We start from the raw sequence: 22,679 nt of genomic DNA, 5'->3' as shown, positions 1-22,679 counted from the left end.
CCCTAATTGCAATGGGTAAAAGTCCATCAAACATGTCCTGTATGCCTGTATCATTGCTTTTATACAAGCTGACCATGGGCTGTTCTGAATTTTCAGCAAATACCACATCTCTACTCACAAAAATCCTTCGTGTAGTTGGATTATAAAGACGGTATCCTTTGCTTTCATTGCTGTAGCCCACAAAAATGCATTTAATTGCTTTGTCATCAAGCTTTGTTCGGAGTTGTTCTGGCACATGTGCATATGCCAAACACCCAAATGTACGCATATAATCCACTGTTGGCTTTCGGCTATACCAAGCCTCAAATGGTGTTATGGTTTTCAAAGCTTTTGTTGGACACCTGTTCAACACATGAGTTGCACACATTATAGCTTCCATCCAAAATTTGTGAGGCAACTTTTGTGCTTTCACCATGCATCTTGCCATCTCCATGAGAGATCTATTTTTCCTCTCAGCTACACCATTCTGCTGTGGTGTATAAGGCACAGTACATTGGTGTTTGATGCCCTTTTGAAGCATATAATCCTTGAATGCATTTGACATGTATTCTCCACCTCTATCTGAGCTAAGTGTTTGGACTTTACATGCACACATATTTTCAGCCATTGCGACAAAGTGTCGAAAGCATGTAAACACATCTTCTTTTGCTTTCAAAGGGTAAGCCCAAGCAAACCTGGAGTAGTCATCAATGAATGTGACAAAGTAAAGATGCCCCCCTATGGATGGTGTCCGCATTGGACCACATACATCACTATGTATGAGCTGTAATTTATTTTCAGCTCTAACAGCTCCATCTTTGGGGAATGGTTTTCGTTGCATCTTTCCCAAAATACACCCCTCACATACATGTCTTGGCGGAGACTCAAGAGGCGGCATATTATCAACCATATGATGCTTCTGCAAAAGCATCAAACTCTGAAAATTTACATGCCCAAAACGAGCATGCCATAGCTCTGCATCATGCATAGCAGGAGTGTGGGCAGCCACTGTATTTGCATCATAAGTGCGCTTGTCATAGCTGTCCAGCTTATACAAGCCTTTGTATCGTGTTCCAGAAGTGACTATTTCATAACCCTTTGATGGGTCTTTTACCAAACACTTCCCATCTTCAAATTCAACCTTTAAACCTTGGTCGTTTATGGCTGAGATGGAGAGCAGATTTTTCTTTATTCCTGGAACATACAATACATTTTTCATACATATATTGGCACCATTGGCTGCAATAAGTATGACATTTCCAATTCCCTTTACTGGATATGTGGTATGATCTGCACATGATACAGTGCGGCCATTTGAAGCATAAACCAAGTGCTGAAATACATCTTTGCATGAAGTGATGTGGCTCGAAGCACCACTATCAAAATACCATGATGCATTCTGTCTGTCAGATGCAATGCAAGACATATCAGTGTCTGAAGCACCTGGTGTGTCACTAGTGCATGTGACCAAAAAAGTGTACTCTTCCTGGATTACATTAGCTGATTGCTTTGCTTTGTCATCCGAAGAGTCTGCTACTGCATTGCCTGCTTCTTTCTTTTTCTCTTTTGCAATCCTTTTCCTACATTCACTGATGTAGTGTCCAGGCTTATGGCAATAGTGACATTTGCCCTTCTTTTTGGGCTTGTTTGCATCCCCTTTGTCAGACTTTTCACCACTAGAAGAGGGCTGTCCATGACCAGCCTTGCTAGACTGTTGTCCCCCATGCTTAAAGCTCTTTGCTTTACCCTTATCCTTGGCTGTAAATGCCTTTTCTCCACCACGGTTGCTCGATATGTTTGCTCTTGTTTGCTCTTCCTGCAAGAGTAAACCCACGAGCTCTTCAAAAGTGACGGGATCACCACCTCCTCTCATTGAGAGGTTGAGAGAGGTGTGAAAGCCCAAGTAGGAAGGCGGTAAAGAATGAAGAGTGTTGGTGACCATCTGTCTGTCTGGGATAACCTCATCAATGTTGAGCAATTGTTCCTGCAAATCTTTCACTTTGGTGAGATGATCTGCCATAGAGTCACCCTCATCCATAGAAAGAAGATCCAATTGCCTCTTCAAGTAGGCAACTCTTGCCTCGTTGCGTACCTGATACATTGCTTCCAATGTGTCCCATGCAAGCTTCGATGTCTTGCACGAACGAATGTGCGGAATAATAGTCCTTTTCACTGAAAGGGCTATCAATGACATGGCCTGTGCATCTCTAGAGTCCCATCTCTTCTGCTCTTGTGTGGGAGCAGGATCTACATCAGGAGCTCTTTGAGCACCTCCCCTTTGAGGCGTGGCTGGCTGAATGGTATGTGGGCGTGTGTCATCACCACACACGATGCCCCAAAGCCCTTTGGCTACCAGCAAATTACGGATCATAAAACTCCAGAGGGAGTAGTTAGATCCATCCAGCTTGTCCTCCTGGGTGAGCACACCAAATACATCCGTAGCATTTTGTGCCATGTCAACAAAATATATCTGCAAGCAAACCAAGCACCAATGTGCACTGCCAGGCAACCAAATGTCCTGTGCAAATGTATGCCTGCAAACCAAAGCAAGTGTAAACCTGCACCAAATTGTCCAATTACACTCAATGTGTATACATACGCGACAAATCGCAGCTGTAATGCCAAATTACATGCTTCAATCAGAAAATCCCCAATTTTTATGCACTCCAATCGCTTCAATGTGCATCTAATTGGCCAATTTTCAGAAAAGCCCCAAATTTCTGCAAATGTAAGAGCTTCAATTTGCCAATTTGACCTCAATTTTGAAAACCCCCAAATTTTTGCAAATAAGAGAGGTTCAATTTGCTGATTTTGACCTCAATTTCAAAAACCCCCAAATTGCAGGCAAAGCAAAATGCCCAATTTTTTCAATTTGTCCTGAAATTGATAAATTCCCCAATTTGCCTGAATCCACCACCTGCAATCTGTCAAATCTTCCTTGGTTTTCTTTGTTTATTTTTTTATTTTTTTTCTGTTTGCTGAAACAAAGTTACCTGGGCAGCAATGATGTACAGCCAGGGAAGTCGAAGCACGGAAGTACAGTCGAGAAGAGACCTGGGAGTCGGTGCAGGTGGAGACCTAACGAGCTGCAGGCGGGTATCTGTAGCCGGATGGAGACTGTGGAGGGAGTTGTTGGCAGGTAGACTATTCTGTCGACGGGCAGCAGATAGGTGGAAGCGAGGCGAATGGCAGGTGAAGGCGTTGGAGTCGGACAAGAGGAGGCCAGCGCTGGAGTCAGGCGGGCGTTGAAGACGGAGTCACTTGCGATGAGCTAGGCGAAGGCGGCGAACAAAGACCACGAGGTAGCGCGCACGGAGGCCGGAGCAAACGGCGAGTACTGGGTGCGTGGAGCGAAGAGGCGACGCCCGACGGGTCGACGGCCGGAACTATGCTGTGCAGCTGACGCGTAGACGGACAGACGCGACGCCGGAGCAGGACCGTGACGGAGCAGAACGGACGGCGTCAGGGAGTGTGAACGTGCTGGCTCGAACGGAGCAGGATGACGTGGGTAACGGAACACACGGTCCCCTTGGACGGAACAGTACGCCGGAGTAGCGCCGGCGGAACAGGACAGCAGCGCCGGAACGGAACGGAGGTAAGTGTCGGGCGTTCTGGGCAGCCGGCCGGGGCGTTGACGGAAGAACGACGGGCGTCGACGGAGGAATCGTGGCTGTAGCGCTGACTGAGCCGGCTGCAGAGGAAGCGCCGCCTGGGAGGAGGTGGTGGGCTCCCCACTAGTGCCGCCCGTCTCTGGCGGCCGGATGGTGGAGCTACTGGACGGAACCGGCGGACGGACGTCCGTCGACGGAAAACACAGCGTCGACAGAAATTTGCAGTCGACGGAATTTCGCAGAAATTTTTCCAGCAGCAGTTCTCCAAGGCCAGCTCCTAGCTCCCAGCTCTGATACCAAATGTTGGGTGTTGGACTCACACACTCACACACACAAACCTGCACATTAGGGTTAGGTGCAGGGTAGAGAAGCTCACACACAGAAATGAGAGAGAGAGAGAGAGAGCCAAAAGTGTGGTATCCACAAAATGCAAGTCAACCCTTGCATGTGTGCCACATCCATATAATATAGAACTACAAAATATTATATGTGTCCTTTCACACTTGATGTCCAAGGGGAAAAACCACATGGGAAAAAATGCCCTTGGTTAAGCCATGTTCACACATAGCACTACCATAAGTGAGCATATGCCTACAAATCATAGCACTACCATAAGTGAGCATATGCCTACATTCACTTTGGATATTTTGCTCTATCACCAGAATGCAATCGAGGACGCTTGCCATTTTTCAAGAGGGGGTTATGTCATGGCCCTGTGAAAATGGAACAGCACAAGTGTGGGCATGGTGGTTGCAGAGTCAGAATACTGAATGATTCACATGGGGGGTGCCCGGACAGAGTTAAAGATGTGTGGACATCCCTAGGTGTGAAGGGGGAAACTAGAACATTAAACTTTTAATGTTTATTAAAGTTGCCCCTAGGCCTTAGTGGCCCCTAGGGACTTTTAAAGTTTGGGGGCCCTAGGATTATTTTGGGGAGGGAGCCACTCCACTTTTGGAGTGTGTGCTTCTCTCTCCTCCCCCTCTCTCTAGCTTTTGGGAAAAAGAGTCGTGGAGCACTCTTGTGGGCTCTCATGCGTGGAAAAGCTGAGGAGGAGGAGTCGACTGCAGAATTTACTGGTTGCTGCTGATTTCTGTGTGCAAACCAGCCGTACAGCACTGTACGGCCAGATCTGCTGCTGCAGGTACATGCTCTGGTACAAGCGGCGCACAGGAACTGCTACGTGTACATCTGCTGCTGCAGGCGACTGTACGGACAGGCTGCTGGTTCAGGTACAGGTCGTACAGTACTGTACGACTGCCGTACAGTGTACGGACAGGACTGACACAGGCTGCGCTGGACAGATCTGCTGCTGCTTGCGGCGCTGGACAGGTTCTGGACAGACTGATTGCGCAGGTTCAGGCGAGTACAAGTGTAGACAGCAGGCGGCGTTTGCAAGTACAACTCTTGGCACGCATCCCGAGGTAGTACAGACGGGTACGGGACTGTTTTTCAGATCTGTATATTCAAAGACAGCATAGAAGTGAACACAAGGAGGAGGGTACAGACAAGTACGTGCATGCGTGTGAAGCAGGGTTGTGGAAACAAGTGTCTGCAAGTACAGATTGGTACCGTTGCTTCCTCCAGTGCAGATTCACGAGCTGAATTTGGTAAGCTCCACTTCTGTTCATCTATCTCTCTTTCTACTGCTTGATGTCTGTTGCAGATTTGAGCTATCTGGCCCTTTGTGAGTGGAGGGGTATGGCAGATTGACAAGGGTTGAGACAGAGTTTGGACAGTACATGTATGTATGAGCTGAGATGTTGAATCATGCACTTGAGTTATGCCAGATGTATGCTCATGGCTGCCCTGCTTAGTGGCCTTGGCTGATCAGAGGGAGGCACAGTGTGTTATTGTGAAACACAGATCTGTGTGCATAGATCCTCTGTGCTAAGAGGTATTGTGGGCCGTCAGATTGGACATACAGGTGTAATCTCTTGGCTGATTTTTGTTGTACTCGGCCATTCATATTTTTGGAATTGAATGAAGAAATACCGCAAGGGGCGCCAAGCTTTGGGGCCAACAGGTGTCGCCTTGTTTTCAGATTTGGGCACTCTAGCCCCAATCTTTTCTGTTTTCATATCTAGACTACAAGTGGACGGGTGACTGCTAGTCTACCGCACTCTGGTTTCTATCAGAGGCCGGTTTCACCTAGTCCCAAGAAGGCAGTGATATCCTCGGAGATAGCTGTGTATGGAGACTCCCTCAAATCTATAATCCTTTCAGTACTAGCAATGAAGGACCCAAGTAAGAAAACCTCGCTAGTCCCAAGAAGGCAGTGATGTCCTTGGAGAAGAAGAAGAAGAAGAAGAATGTATTATCGTCCTCTGGGAGCCGATAAACGGCCCATGGGACCTCCACGAAATTATTACAAAGCTGTAAGAAACAAAAAACAAAGCCTCCTCCCTTCATTGGAGGAAAATACAAAGCTTTCTCCCTTCATGGGAGTGATATGGAGCTTGTCGTATGGTCGCATTGTGCTATAAGGTAGCCATGATGTTTAAGAATCTTGGAGATATAAATGCCTACAGCAGCAAGCTTGGCATGTGTGAGCAGATCCACCAAGTCATGATATCCTTCTAGAATGGTACTAAAGTCCTTTCTTATGTGGTCATATTGTGGGCATGTTAAAAGGACATGTTCCTCCGTCTCCACTGCTCCCAAAGTGCATACTTTGCATAGTCTTTTCTCTTTTGGGATATTGCTCCATGCTCCTTTTTCAATCTCGAGTGTGTGTGACCTAGTCCGGATAAGTGCAAGACCTCTCCTTGCATTGGCGGGAATAGGCATGCTTATGTATTTCTGAGCATTGTCTCCTTCACTTGAGTATGTGACCCAATAGTTTGGGTTGATGTGTGAGCCATAATATTCAAATTTAGCCCTTTTTTCTGATGATTGCCACATAGATGCTTCTCAAGACTCTAATTTGTAACCGAACCCACATGTAGTCGGCCTTCATCCCTCCTCACTATGCTAACCATGGGTTGTTAGTGTGTTCTCAATAAAACCACTACTCTTGATCCCCTCACCCCTCGTGCTATTCAGGACCACGTGAAGGGAGAGAGTTAGGGTTTCATGTGGGAGACATACACAGAGAGAAGAAGGGGGGGAGAGAGAGAGTTGTGGGGATAAGTCAACTCATCAAGTGTGAGTGTGTGACTCCCCTATCACACATGTATATTTGCACTGGTACACAGTGTGCACTTAGTACATTAAAAGTACTAAGTGTACTATGTACTATAACTTATGGGCTTGTACACACTATAAGGGTGGGCATAATGCCTTTACCCCAACAACCTCCCACTTAAAGGCAAAGTGCCCTTAAATGAAGGAAAAGAAAAAATCAGCATGTACATGATAATATACAAGGCCATATCAAGGCTGAAACTGGCCTCATCCAATGCCCATCAAGTGTCTGCAGTGAGCAAATCGCTCTGGAGGCAAACTCTTTGTCAACAGATCAGCTCAGTTGCATTTACATTAGCATAAACATTAGCATGCATAAAGTAAAGAGTGTCCACCTTCGAGCCTCTAGCAACAACCAGTGAGCCTCTGGCAACAACCAGTGAGCCCTTACAAATCTTCCACTTTCCACTACCAAATGTGGTAACATAACCACCATCATCAAGCTGTCCAGTAGAAAGCAGGTTCTTCTTGATCTCAGGCACATGCCTGACATCATGGAGCATAAGCTGTGAGCCATCTGAAAACACAAGCCTCACATCACCTCTGCCAAGAATCTTGCATGCATGGTTGTCACCCAAATAAACTACTCCTTCATTGCCAGCAGTATACCTGACAAACAAGTCTCTGCAACTTGTGACATGAAAGGAGGCACCTGAATCAATGATCCATGAGTGCATACCATGACCATCACCTATAAGAAGTGAATGGGCATCAAGTGAAGACGTGAATAGGACTTCATCCTCACTGTCACCTGCATGTGACACATTGACTTCTTCAATCTTGACTCCACTTTTGCCCTTTGGCTTTGCATCTTTGGCTTCATCTTTGTCTTTGTCTTTTCCTTTGCCCTTTTCCTTTTGATCATTCTTCCATTTGTAGCATTGCTTTTTGATATGTCCCTTCTTGCCACAATAATGGCGTTCCAAGTCCTTTTTGGAGCGGGACTTGCTCCTTCCCCGTTCTTGGCTTTTACCCCTTTGCTGGGATCTCCCACGTGCATTCATTGCATTGGACTTTCCAACAGAGTTGTTCTTCCTGTTCATCTCCTCTTGAAGGAGAGCACCCTCCACATCTGCATATGACAGCATAGCATTTGAATTGCTAGTGGCTGTCCTGAATGTGTCCCAACTCTGTGGCAAAGTGCATAAGAGAAAGGTGGCTTTGAACTCATCGTCCATTGCCAACTTTTGATTGATGACCTGGCTGACAACACCATTAAACTCATTTAGATGGGCTGTCATAGACGCCCCTTCCTTCATTTGAAGACCTATGAGTTTCTTCAACCAATACACTTTGCTTGAGGCACTTTGCTGGGCATACAAGTCCTGCAATCTTTGCCACATTCTCCAAGCTGTCTTCTCTTCACGTATGCTGAAAAGTAAAGTGTCTGACACAGACAACATGATAGTGGATCTTGCTAGCTCATCCATATCTTCCCATTCTTCAGCAGTAAGAGAAGCGGGCATTACACCCCTTTCTTTGATGGGCTTGTGCTGCTTCTTCTGGAGCAACACATTATAGCACTGGGTTTGCCAAATGTCATAATTATGTGAGCCTTCAAGCTTCTTGATGTGAAGCAATGAAGAGCTCTCACCTGTGGTTGCCATAGCAATATGCAACCTTTGTCAATGCCTGACTCCCTGCAAGATGTGCAAACACTGCACCAAAGCACACAAAGTGCTCACAGCTGTTCTCCCAAAGTTTATCTCCCACTGCGGAAGCACAAATGCAACTCTACTCCCACTATATGTGATAAAATCACCAAAATCTGATTGCTGCAGATTTAGGACAGCACCTTAGATGTGCTCTGTTCCCCTTCCAAAAAGTATTGTACAACAGTACTAAGTGCTCACCAATGATGTACCAAATCTGTACCAACAAGTACAGCAGCTTCTTTTCCTCACTCAAATCAATGTGCAGCCATGCCAAAACTTGTACAAAGTTGTACCAAATCTGTACCAACAAGTACAGCAGCAATAAATGCTCTCCTGGCTGTCCAAATGAGTGAAAATCAGACTTTTACAGTCCCCACCACTGCATACAACAGTCCCGGACAGAAATTGAGCAAAAGCCCCTTGACTGCAAGTGGATTTCTGAGGGTTCAAGGCATAAAAGTCTTCCCTACTGCTTCGCCAAGCTCAACAAGCACAAAATCTTGAAAAGCCCCTTGATTCAAGATCAATTTCTGATCATGAATGGTACATTAATGCACATGAAGGCATCCAGAGTCATCATAATGCTTCCCCCTGGCCACATATACATCCAATACATAAAAGCCCCTTGATTTACAGGCACATTGAGTGCTTGACAGGCATTAACACATTGCCCAAAGCATCAAATGCCAGTGCCTGCATGCAAATCAACCCAATCGGCACAAAAGCCCTTTGATCTGCACTCCAATTTCCTGCAATTTTGGCCCGAATGTGAGATTTCTCACGTCATACAGCATGTATGAATGCCCAATGGCACAAATACATCAAAAGCCCCAAATTTTTGTTGGGGTAAAGGCATTATGCCTACCCTTATAGTGTGTACAAGCCCATAAGTTATAGTACATAGTACACTTAGTACTTTTAATGTACTGAGTGCACTATGTGTACTAGTGCAATATACATGTGTGATAGGGAAGTCACACACTCATCTTGGTGAGTTGACTTATCCCCACAACTCTCTCTCTCTCTCTCCCTTCTCTCTCTGTATGTATCCCACATGAACTCTAACCCTAATTAAATCTCCCATTCAACTGCTATCAGAGCTGAGGCAAACAAAACTGCAGAGACCTGCTGAGCACAGCCTTCGAATCTCTCTGCTGCAGTAGATTTCGTTTCACACAGTCTTCGAATCTCTGTGCAGTAGCTTTCGTTTCAAATGGTGCGGTGAACGTGGATCGAACACGTGACCTTAGCCACTAACCTGGCTTTGTACCTTGGCTTTGCATCAGGTGCAACTTTGAGCCTGTAAACCCACTTGCATGGCAAAACCTTCTTGCCTGCAGGCAAATGCACCGACATCCATGTTCCATTTTTGTGCAGAGAATCCATCTCTGACTTCATGGCACGCTCCCAAAGAGCCTTGTCTGCCCTCTGTAAAGCCTCCTTATAACATGAGGGTCCCCCACAGTCAGTGAGCATCAAGTAGTCAACCCCTGGAACAAACCTGTCAGAGGCTCTGGAGAGTCTTGTGGACCTCCGTACCCAATGACCATCATTTGCAGGTTGCTGTCCAGCCTGCATATCACCTATTGGTGGCTCCTGTTCCATGCCATAAGGCTGAAAAATCATGCCCAGTATCTCTAACTGTGGAATATCCATAGGGATATCTTCTGCCATCTCTGGCTGTCCATTTGGACCATTTTCAGCACCATTTAAGGGCTGGTTTTGCTGCTGTAATGGCTGATTTACAGCCATTGGTTGTTGTCCATGATGTCCATCATCATCAAAGATGACTCTGCTAGGCTCTTGTTGCCTTGCAGGCTCCTTATACATGCATGTTTCATCAAAAATGACATCATTGCTGCGTATAATCTTTCTATTCACGGGATCCCAAAGTCTATACCCCATTTCACCTCTGTCACCATATCCTAGGAATATGCATTTGTGAGACTTAGGATCAAGTTTGGTGCGCATTTCCCTCCGTATGTGCACGTACGCAACGCAACCAAACACTCTCAAGTGCTTGTATGACGGAAGCTTCCGTGTCCATACTTCCTCTGGCACTTTCCCACCAAGCCTCGTGTTAGGTGACCTGTTTATAAGATGAACGACTGTCATAACAGCTTCAGCCCAAAAACCATGAGGTAACGCAGCATGTGACAACATAGAACGGACCTTCTCCTGAATGGTCCTGTTAATCCTCTCTGCTGTCCCGTTTTGTGGAGGATCACAAGGAGTAGAGAGCTCCCTCTTGATGCCTTTAGCATCACAAAAGTCCTGAAACTGTTTGGACATATACTCTCCACCATTGTCGGAATGCAAAGCCTTCAGTGTTTTGCATGTTTGATTCTCAACATGAGCAACAAACTTCTGAAACATTGAGAATGTATCACTCTTCAAACGAAGAGGATAAACCCACACCTTGCGTGTGGCATCATCAATAAAAGAGACAAAATATTTTGCCCCTCCCAAAGAAAGCTGAGGCATCTCACATACAACTGTATGCACAAGCTCTAACTGAGCATCTTTCTGTCCAAGAGCTTTCTTGTGAGGGCACTCCAGTTGCCTGCCGTATATACAATGCTCACGAAACTGAAAACTTGAAAACTTTAGAGAAGGCAAGTAACCAAAACGAGACAATTGCTCCATTCCTTTGACACACATGTCTCCCAACCGGCTATGCCACATAAAGATTTCCGGCAGCTCAGTTGCATTTACATTAGCATGGTGACAAACACCTGCATGCATGAAGTAAAGAGTGTCCACCTTAGAGCCTCTGGCAACAACCAATGAGCCCTTACTAATCTTCCACTTTCCACGACCAAATGTGGTAACATAATCAGCATCATCAAGCTATCCAGTAGAAAGCAGGTTCTTCTTGATCTCAGGCACATGCCTGACATCATGGAGCATAAGCTGTGAGCCATCTGAAAACACAAGCCTCACATCACCTCTACCAAGAATCTTGCATGCATGGTTATCACCCAAATAAACTACTCCTTCATTGCCAGCAGTATACCTGACAAACAAGTCTCTGCAACCTGTGACATGAAAGGAGGCACCTGAATCAATGATCCATGAGTGCATACCATGACCATCTCCTGTAAGAAGTGAACGGGCATCAAGTGAAGACGTGAATAAGACCTCATCCTCACTGTCACCTGCATGTGACACATTGATTTCTTCAATCTTGACTCCACTTTTGCCCTTTGGCTTTACATCTTTGGCTTCATCTTTGTCTTTGTCTTTGCCTTTTCCCTTTTCCTTTTGATCATTTTTCCATTTGTAGCATTGCTTTTTGATGTGTCCCTTCTTGCCACAATAATGGCATTCCAAGTCCTTTTTGGAGCGGGACTTGCTCCTTCCCCGTTCTTGGCTTTTACCCCTTTGCTGGGATCTCCCACGTGCATTCATTGCATTGGACTTTCCAACAGAATTGTTTTTCCTGTTCATCTCCTCTTGAAGAAGAGCACCCTCAACATCTGCATATGACAGCATAGCATTCGAATTGCTAGTGGCTGTCCTGAATGTGTCCCAACTCTCTGGCAAAGTGCATAAGAGAAAAGTGGCTTTGAACTCATCGTCCATTGCCAACTTTTGATTGATAACTTGGCTGGCAATACCATTAAACTCATTTAGATGGGCTGCCATAGACGCCCCTTCCTGCATCTGAAGACCTATGAGTTTCTTCAACCAATACACTTTGCTTGAGGCACTTTGCTGGGCATATGAGTCCTGCAATCTTTGCCACATTCCCCAAGCTGTCTTCTCTTCACGAATGCTGAAAAGTAAAGAGTCTGACACAGACAACATGATAGTAGATCTTGCCAGCTCATCCATATCTTCCCACTCTTCAGCAATAAGAGAAGCGGGCATTACACCCCTTTCTTTGATAGGCTTGTGCTGCTTCTTCTGGAGCAACACATTATAGCACTGGGTTTGCCAAATATAATAGTTATGTGAGCCTTCAAGCTTCTTGATGTGAAGCAATGAAGAGCTCTCACCTGTGGTTGCCATAGCAATATCTCCCAAGCTTTATCTCCCACTGCAGAAGAACAAATGCAACTCTACTCCCACTCTATGTGATGAAAACACCAAAATCTGATTGCTGCAGATTTAGGACAGCACCTTAAATGTGCTCTGTTCCCCTTCCAAAGTACTGTACAGCAGTACTAAGTGCTCACCAATGATGTACCAAACCTGTACCGGCAAGTACAGCAGCTGAAATTGAACCTGATGCAAAGCCAGGTTAGTGGCTAAGGGCTTCAAGCAGGAATATGGTGTGGACTTTGATGAGATCTTCTCTCCAGTGGTCAAAATGACCACACTTAGAGCTGTATTAGCTTTGGTTGCTCATGATGATCTAGACTTGATTCAGATGGATGTGAAGACTGCTTTTCTTCACGGTGATCTCCATGAGGAGATATATATGCAACAGCCAGAGGGTTATGCAGTAAGTGGAAAGGAGAAGCTTGTATGCAAGCTGAAAAAGAGTCTTTATGGGCTCAAACAGGCACCAAGGGAATGGTATCATAAATTTGATACATTCATGAAATCTCAAGATTTCAGGAGAAGTGACATAGATCACTGCTTATACACCAAAAAAGCTTTGGATGGCAGTCTATTGATCCTCATCTTGTATGTTGATGATATGTTGATTGCCGGGAAATCTCGTAAGGAGATGGATACCTTGAAGAAGAGGCTGCATCAAACCTTTGATATGAAGGATTTGGGTGATGCAAATCACATTTTGGGTATGCGGATACTTCGGGACAGAAATCAGCATGTGTTGTATTTGTCTCGGAAGGAATACATTGGCAAAGTTTTGCAGAGGTTCAATATGGATGGGGGGAAGAAGACTAGTACTCCTTTGCCTCCATATGTGAAACTCAGCGCTATGAACAGCCCACAGTCAGATAGTGGCAGGACTGATATGGCCAAGATTCCGTATGCTTCAGCTTGTGGCAGTCTCATGTATGCCATGGTTGCTACTAGGCCGGACATTGCATTTGCAGTGGGAGTGGTTTCTAGATACATGGCCAACCCTGGCAAGAAGCATTGGGAAGCAGTGAAAGGTGTCATGAGATACCTGAAGGGCACACAGGATAAGTGCATTTGTTTTGGCAAACAGGATGCATTAGTGCATGGTTACACGGATTCAGATTATGCCGATCATCCAGATAACCGGAAGTCTACTTGTTTACATTCACAGGAGGTGCTGTGTCATGGATATCCAGGATGCAAAAGTGTAACGGGAGGCGGACGCGTGTATTGGAATCGTATAAATGTGAACAAGATTCTGAGCACTTAACACTTGAGCATTACAACCACAAAGCTGAAAATGACAGTACACCACATAAAGGGGCCGATGATAGGCTGACCCCCCCCCTTTAGGTTATATTACCAAAAGAGTCTGCAAAGTACAAGATTACGGGTGCCTAGGGATTCACCACCAGCCTGCACCTGATTCTTCCAAATACATCATGAATGAATACATTTCAAACAAGAGAATCTGTAGGTACATCCGCCCTACACACAGGTACATCCGCCCTGCACAAGCCTCTTCACAGGTACATCCGCCCTGCACAAGAGTATCACAATCCTCACAGGTACTCCGCCCTGCACAGGATGTAAATGGATCTTTAGGCCCTGTTTCCACGCGAGAAACTGATCCAGAAAACTGTGTTCTCCGCGAGCAAGTGTCCCCAATGCTTGCCCTAAGCACCTGCTATACCAGGAATCCTTGAGACACATCCATGCTCACATATTCCATTGCTGTCCGGCCTGTTTTATGCAATAACCAGTCCAAAACAGCAACTTTCTGTCGCGAGAAATCCACCTGTAAAGGGTCCTACAGCCCTGTGGGGGTCCCTAGAGCTGTCCTGTACTGTCCAAGTTGACTTTGGACACCTGTAACCAGCCCAAAACTCGCAATAACCAGAAAATACAGGTCTGAAATTTACCAACCAGCCCTTTAGAAGAGTGTGGGGATCGATATCCAAGCTTGTGTGAGTTCGGAAGCAAGCAACCAGCCCTGTAGCAACTCCAAAAGCTTCAACCAGCTCTCCAATGTGTTGAGTTATGAATAAAACAGCCCAAATGGCCTCTTGAAGGAGGCGCCTTTCTCCGGTGCCACCTATGGGGCTTGGTGGGTACACATAATGGCTGACAAGTGTCCCCATAAGGTGTCCAGGTACGTGTCCAGCCCATAGTGCTCCATTTGTCCTGTTTGTATAAGTTTAGGTCCAACCAAATGGGAAATGGCCATAAGTTGTCCGGACTTCATTAATTTTGGTCCAACCAAATGCGAACGCATTATAAGTTGTCCGGCCACTTATTAATGAGTGTGGACCTACAAACCAATAAACTTTAGTAATAAATGAAATAAGCTGTAAATTGAGTGTGGACGCACTTACCACCTGCAAAACCCATAAGCCCACATTTTTAGGCCCAAACAGGAGTGCACACACGCGTCCACAAGGTGCTCGGGCGTCCCCGGTCCCTCGGACTTCACAAGCCAAAATAACAAGCATTGTCCAGGCAGCAAGACAATGTCACACAAAGTAAAATAAAGTTATGGCATGCATCATTTATGCATTGTGCACATGTAAACTTGGAGAACCACCTATCATCATTCTTGTACTTGAAAATATTCCGCCTGCCATCATAACACACCATGTGTGCATGGCCGGAATCCACACGGGCACCGCCCGAAAGTCCACAAATGTCCTGCCATGTCCTTGGACTCATATGCATCCACTCATATGATCCATACACATGCCCAGGTATAATACATACATGCATCCGCATGTTTCTAGGCCTGACACGCATCCGCATGTCCCTAGAATATAGGGATTTGTGACATCCCCCCGGCTTCTAATCAGTTGACCGCAACTGAAAAGCCTCCAGATAGGCCTTCAAAAGATCTGGGTAATCCTCGAAGTAGGCCTCATCCATCCATTTCGCATCCAAAGCTGAATAATTCTTGAACTTCACAAGGTACCTACGAACAAGTTTGCCTCCCGCAAGCTTTCGTTCCTTGTGAAAAACAATCTGTTCAGGTTGAAGAATCTCTTCCAGCTCATCCACCTCGGGTGGGTCTTCCAAAACCGGCTCAAACGGTGTCGGTCCCACATAAGGCCTCAATAGGCTCACATGAAAAGCATTATGCATGTTCCAATGATCTGGGAGTACAAGCCGAAATGCAACATCGTTGATCTTCTCTAAGATCTGAAAAGGTCCATAATACCTGTTGGAAAGTTTAGGGTACTTTCCCTCTTTCCCTGGCCTCTTCCGAAGGCGTGCCTTTTCAAATTTCAGCAAGACCCAATCACCTTGTTTGAATTGTACATCCCTTCTATGCTTATCAGCTGCCTTTTTATTCTTGGTTTGAGACCTCTCTATGGCTGTCCGTACCTGTGCAAATGCAGTATCCAAGTCTCTGACATACTCATCTGCTGCAAAAATCTCATCCTTTGTACGAAGGATGGGTGGTAGTACCACCTTGCCATAGATAATCTCAAAGGACGCCTTGCCCATAGAAGTATGTACCGTATTGTTGTAGGCAAACTCCACAAGTGGCAAATACTTCTCCCAATCCGATTTGCGGTCGGATACATAAGATTTCAGCAAGTCAAGGACGGCTGAATTTGCTATTTCACTTTGCCCATCTGTCTGTGGATGGTAAGCTGATGAGAAGTTTAGCTTTGTACCCATATTGTCAAACAATGCGCACCAAAATAAGCTTGTGGTTCTAGGATCTCTATCCCCCACAATAGATTTAGGCATGCCATGGTGTTTGAATATCTGTGCCAAAAACATCCTAGCCATATGATCTGGCTTTATTGTGTTGCGCACGGGAATGAAATGTGCCTGCTTGCTAAACCTGTCAATAATGGTCCAAATAGCATCATTTCCCTGTGGCGTCCTTGGCAAATCCATAATGAAATCCATAGCAATGCTTTCCCATGGTTCATTTGGTATAGGCAAAGGCTGAAGCAATCCAGGTGCTTTATGTCGGTCAAACTTGACCTTTTGACATACCATACATTCACGTACATATGCTTCAATATCCTTGCGAATATGTGGCCAAAAGAAATACCTCTCCAAAGCTTGTGCTGTGGCCAAAATGCCTCTATGACCTGCATATGGAGGAGCATGGCACTCATCCATAACCTTATGGCGAAGGTTCTTTACCACACACATACGATTTTGCATCATGAGATATCCATCTCTTATGACATAATATGGGACAGCAATACCCTCTTGCAAATCAGCCCATATATGTGCAAAATCCTCATCCAGATGATAAGTATTACGCATATCCGATAAGTCCTCATGGTATGCAACTGTAATAGCATGAACCTGTGGTCGTCTAGATAAGGCATCTGCCACCACATTCTTTTTCCCTGGAGTGTGTAAAATCTAAAAATGAAACATTGAGAGGAAATTTGCCCATCTCATATGCTTCTCTGAGAGCTTACTTTGAGTCAAAAAGTATCTCAAACTTTGATGATCAGTTTTGACCATAAAATCAGCCCCTAAAAGATAGTGTTTCCAAATAGTAAGGGCATGAATTACAGCCAACAACTCCTTCTCATAAACCTGTAAGTGAAGCTCTGCATGTTGCAAGCGTCTGCTCTCATAGGCAATGGCATGTCCTTCTTGGTTCAAAACAGCCCCTATGCAGTCCCCACTTGCATCACATTCCACAACAAAAGGTTTGTGCAAATCCGGAATAATGAGTACCGGTCCCGAGATGATTGCACTCTTCAACTTTTGAAAGGCATCTCTCTCTTCTTGTGTCCATTTAAAGATTGCTTTCTTCTTCGTTAAGTCATGTAACGGAGCGGCAATAAAAGCAAAATGCTTGACGAACCTCCTGTAGTAAGCACATAAACCAAGGAAGCTCCTCACTTCATGGACTGATTTCAGCTCTGGCCATTCTTGCATGGTTTGTATCTTTGCGGGATCCATGCGCACACCATCCTTTGATACAATGTGACCAAGATAGTGAATTTCTGGGAGGAAGAATTCGCTCTTTTTTTGCATTTATGTAGAGCTGATTTTCCTTAAGCTCTTTAAACACAATAGCCAGGTGCTCACGATGTTGGCCTTCATTCTTTGAGAATACAATAATGTCATCAAAAAATATACCTGTGAACTTTCTATGCTTTCTGAACACCCTGTCCATCATCCTGTTGAAGGTAGCGGGTGCATTTGTAAGGCCAAAAGGCACCACCAAAAACTCATAAAGACCAAAGGCTGTCCTGAATGCAGACTTGTGTACATCTTGAGGTGCCACTCTCACTTGATGATACCCACTCTTGAGGTCTATTCGGCTGAAACATGCCGAACCTTCAAGCTTGTCCAAGATGTCATCAATGCGCGGGATCGGAAACCGATTCTTGATGGTTATCTTATTGAGGGCACGGTAATCCACACACATCCTGTAAGTACCATCCTTCTTTTGAACAAGAAGTACCGGCGAGCAATATGGCGAGAAACTAGGCCGAATCAAACCCTTTTCCAAAAGTTCATTCACCTGTGCCATAATCTCTTCTTGTTGACTAGCACTCACCCTGTATGGTGGCCTATTAGGTGGAGAGCTACCGGGAATTAGATCTATGCAATGATCTTCCGGCCTCTCTGGTGGCAACCTTGCTGGCAAAGCATTTGCAAAACAATCTTTGAATTCATTCAAAAAGTTAAGCTTGTCTTGATCTAATGCACTAACATCAACACTAGAATGTTCAATGGTATCACGTACAAAAACCAAGTAAGAACAAGCTGATTTCTTTATTGCCTTATTAATTTGTACATGGCTTACAAGAGGTATGGTACTTCCAGTAGTACCAGCATCTATAGAGTGCTCACGGCCTCTATGTACAAAGCTGATTTTCTTCTCTTTGTAAGCCTTAACAGGCTCTAAACGGTGATGCTAGGGCATCCCCAACAAAACATCACAACCTGTAAGAGGAGCCACTAGAAAGCTCTCATAGTCGAGGTAGTCCTGTATATGTACACGGAGCTTACCAATGACCGGAGTTACATCAACCTGTTTGCCCTCAAAGGCGGCATCTGCATTCATTTGCATTCCCATGTCTTCCACATTGAGACCTATGGCGGCAGCCATCTGTACGGATATAAAGTTATCTGTGGAAGCATCATCAAAAAGAAACAAAGCGGGCTGATCCTTCAGTTTGCCCCAAGCCTTGCATATGACTCTACTCTTGGGCTCATGCCCTGTATTACCCTGCACATCGGGTACAACATTCACAAGAGGCTTTTGCACATTAGGCTCAACATTCTTAGGATTCTGTGGGCATTTAGGATATATATGATCTTTACTGCCACACTTAAAGCATTTTCCAGCCTTCCTGTACTCTTCCAATTGCTGTTTTGAGAGCCCAAAATTGTGGCGTTTACCCCCCGGCTTCTTTTCGGAGTCATCCTTTGCATCTCGGCCATCTTTGGGAGCATTCTTAGGTGGCTGTCCACCCTTTTTCTGGTCATAAGCAGCCCTGAATTTGCTCTTGTTTTGACCTGCAAATGGCTTATTTGTGGGTGCTTTTATGTGCAAGTTCTCCGCAATCATGGCTGAGTGTATAAGCTCTTGTATGGTCTTATTTGGGTACACTCCCAAGCTTTGTTGGATGATGTGATGGAGCCCCGATTCAAACTTTCTCTTCTTCTCATCCTCTCCAATCTTCATGAAGGGAGTAACCTTGAGAAGGACTTTCCAAAACTTTGCTATGTAAGAAGCAACGGACTCTCCCTCATCTTGGGACAGCCAATCCCACTCCTTGCGTACATCCTTTGCAAAGTTTGGTGGTAAGAATTGATCATAAAACTAAATTTTGAAAGAAGACCAAGTTGGGGCAGCACTTCCATCAAGTATTTTTGCAAGCCACCAATCACTTGCCGTATCCTTAAGATGCATTCCCACATGCCTGAGCATAGACTTTTCCGAAAAGTCTTCATTGCAAAAAGCTATCTCAAACTGTCTGATGAAAGCAAGTGCTTTGGTAGAGTCCATCCGTCCCTGAAAGTTTTCAAACTTTACATCCTTGTCACCGGACTTGAACTCTCGAGGCTTCTTCCTTCTATATGCATCCCTATGTACATCCTGTTCATCTGCATGATGATGATGCCGCGATGAAGATTCACGATCCCTCTTCGTTCTCTCTTGAGTCACACTCTCCAAATGAGTGGAAAGCTCAACACGAGAACGGACATGTCTTCTTGGAGCAAAGCGGGAATGAGTAGAGGATCCCTCATCCTTACTCTTCTCTTGACCTGCATCAAGCCTAGCACCAGGGACTCGTCCTTTCAGCATTTGGCACTTGCTGTGCTCTTTCTGCTTGTTGTGCATCATATGCATCACCACGGGCAGCCATGAGGGGTGGCTTCTTGAAAGCCAAACTACCATCTGCTTCAGTGTATACATCACCCTTAACCATTAGGTATGCAAGTGCAAGCTCTCGGGGTTTCTCAACATCCATTTCCTTTGCAATTGCTTCAAAAGTGACTTCATGGACCGAAGCCTTTGCCTTCGCAGCCAACACCCTTTGTATATCCGGGTCATTTTTCAATGACCTAAGCTCTTCGGTTTCAGCCCTATAGCGTCGCACTTGACGCCTCAAAGATTCCAAATCAGAATGCATAGTGTCATGAGTACCTGCATCTCCATAGACATCATTGCCTGCAGCATCTCTTGCATCCTTTGTACCATGAAATTCACGGTCCTATGTGTTCTCCACACTGTCAGAAATGTGGCTGTCCATGACACTCAAATCAGGTCACCACTTATGATTCCAAGCCTCAGACCGTTTTCCAATGAAGGGAAAAACTGAGCTCTGATACCAATGTAACGGGAGGCGGACGCGTGTATTGGAATCGTATAAATGTGAACAAGATTCTGAGCACTTAACACTTGAGCATTACAACCACAAAGCTGAAAATGACAGTACACCACATAAAGGGGCCGATGATAGGCTGACCCCCCCCCCTTTAGGTTATATTACCAAAAGAGTCTGCAAAGTACAAGATTACGGGTGCCTGGGGATTCACCACCAGCCTGCACCTGATTCTTCCAAATACATCATGAATGAATACATTTCAAACAAGAGAATCTGTAGGTACATCCGCCCTACACACAGGTACATCCGCCCTGCACAAGCCTCTTCACAGGTACATCCGCCCTGCACAAGAGTATCACAATCCTCACAGGTACTCCGCCCTGCACAGGATGTAAATGGATCTTTAGGCCCTGTTTCCACGCGAGAAACTGATCCAGAAAACTGTGTTCTCCGCGAGCAAGTGTCCCCAATGCTTGTCCTAAGCACCTGCTATACCAGGAAACCTTGAGACACATCCATGCTCACATATTCCATTGCTGTCCGGCCTGTTTTATGCAATAACCAGTCCAAAACAGCAACTTTCTGTCGCGAGAAATCCACCTGTAAAGGGTCCTACAGCCCTGTGGGGGTCCCTAGAGCTGTCCTGTACTGTCCAAGTTGACTTTGGACACCTGTAACCAGCCCAAAACTCGCAATAACCAGAAAATACAGGTCTGAAATTTACCAACCAGCCCTTTAGAAGAGTGTGGGGATCGATATCCAAGCTTGTGTGAGTCCGGGAAGCAAGCAACCAGCCCTGTAGCAACTCCAAAAGCTTCAACCAGCTCTCCAATGTGTTGAGTTATGGCCCAAATGGCCTCTTGAAGGAGGCGCCTTTCTCCAGTGCCACCTATGGGGCTTGGTGGGTACACATAATGGCTGACAAGTGTCCCCATAAGGTGTCCAAGTAGGTGTCCAGCCCATAGTGCTCCATTTGTCATGTTTGTATAAGTTTAGGTCCAACCAAATGGGAAATGGCCATAAGTTGTCCGGACTTCATTAATTTTGGTCCAACCAAATGCGAACGCATTATAAGTTGTCCGGCCACTTATTAATGAGTGTGGACCTACAAACCAATAAACTTTAGTAATAAATGAAATAAGCTGTAAATTGAGTGTGGACGCACTTACCACCTGCAAAACCCATAAGCCCACATTTTTAGGCCCAAACAGGAGTGCACACACGCGTCCACAAGGTGCTCGGGCGTCCCCGGTCCCTCGGACTTCACAAGCCAAAATAACAAGCATTGTCTAGGCAGCAAGACAATGTCACACAAAGTAAAATAAAGTTATGGCATGCATCATTTATGCATTGTGCACATGTAAACTTGGAGAACCACCTATCATCATTCTTGTACTTGAAAATATTCCGCCTGCTATCATAACACACCATGTGTGCATGGCCGGAATCCACACGGGCACCGCCCGAAAGTCCACAAATGTCCTGCCATGTCCTTGGACTCATATGCATCCACTCATATGATCCATACACATGCCCAAGTATAATACATACATGCATCCGCATGTTTCTAGGCCTGACACGCATCCGCATGTCCCTAGAATATAGGGATTTGTGACAAAAAGTGCACTGCCTTATCTACTACAGAGGCCGAGTATATTGCAGCCACAGAGGCTTGCAAGGAGGCATTATGGCTATCTCGGTTAGTGGTTGATTTGGGCTATACAGGTGATATTCCATTGTTGCATTGTGACAGTCAGAGTGCCATCCAGTTGGCAAAGAACCCTGTCTTTCATGCAAAGACGAAGCATGTGGATGTGAAGTATCACTTCATCAGAGAGGTGATAGAGAACAAGCAAATTCAGCTTGTTAAGATTCATACGGATGACAACCCGGCTGATCTGTTGACAAAGAGTTTGCCTCCGGAGCGGTTTGCTCATTGCAAACACTTGATGGGCATTGGATGAGGCCAGTTTCAGCCTTGATATGGCCTTGTATATTATCATGTACATGCTGATTTTTTATTTTCCTTCATGTACATGCTGATTTTTTCTTTTCCTTCATTTAAGGGCACTTTGCCTTTAAGTGGGAGGTTGTTGGGGTAAAGGCATTATGCCCACCCTTATAGTGTGTACAAGCCCATAAGTTATAGTACATAGTACACTTAGTACTTTTAATGTACTAAGTGCACTATGTGTACTAGTGCGATATGCATGTGTGATAGGGGAGTCACACACTCATCTTGGTGAGTTGACTTATCCCCACAACTCTCTCTCTCTCTCTCTCCCTTCTCTCTGTGTATGTCTCCCACATGAACTCTAACCCTAATTAAATCTCCCATTCAATTTTGACATCCAATTTCTTGCAAATTGACGCAGAATGTGACCAATGTC

General features: G+C 45.3%; 2 protein-coding genes across 3 annotated transcripts in view; both read right to left on the bottom strand.

Moving 5' to 3' along the window:
• Positions 1-22,679, bottom strand: part of LOC147602839 (small RNA degrading nuclease 1-like) — a 73,701-nt gene that overhangs the window by 18,578 nt on the left and 32,444 nt on the right. The gene's annotated exons all lie outside the window — the stretch shown is intronic.
• LOC147602840 (uncharacterized) lies at positions 17,416-19,267 on the bottom strand. Its single transcript, XM_086797471.1, has 2 exons — positions 18,254-19,267; positions 17,416-17,542 (listed from the first exon to the last, which is right to left on the bottom strand). The coding sequence occupies exon 1, from the start codon at positions 19,140-19,142 to the stop codon at positions 18,369-18,371; it is 774 nt and encodes a 257-aa protein (XP_086653597.1). The 5' UTR covers positions 19,143-19,267; the 3' UTR covers positions 17,416-17,542; positions 18,254-18,368.

This window comes from Cibotium barometz, chromosome 65 (genome assembly GCF_041138505.1).
Source record: "Cibotium barometz isolate CiBa-2024 chromosome 65, ASM4113850v1, whole genome shotgun sequence".
Taxonomy (NCBI): domain Eukaryota; kingdom Viridiplantae; phylum Streptophyta; class Polypodiopsida; order Cyatheales; family Cibotiaceae; genus Cibotium; species Cibotium barometz.
Note: the sequence above shows the minus strand (reverse complement) of the source record. Positions and strands in the feature narration are given on the sequence as shown.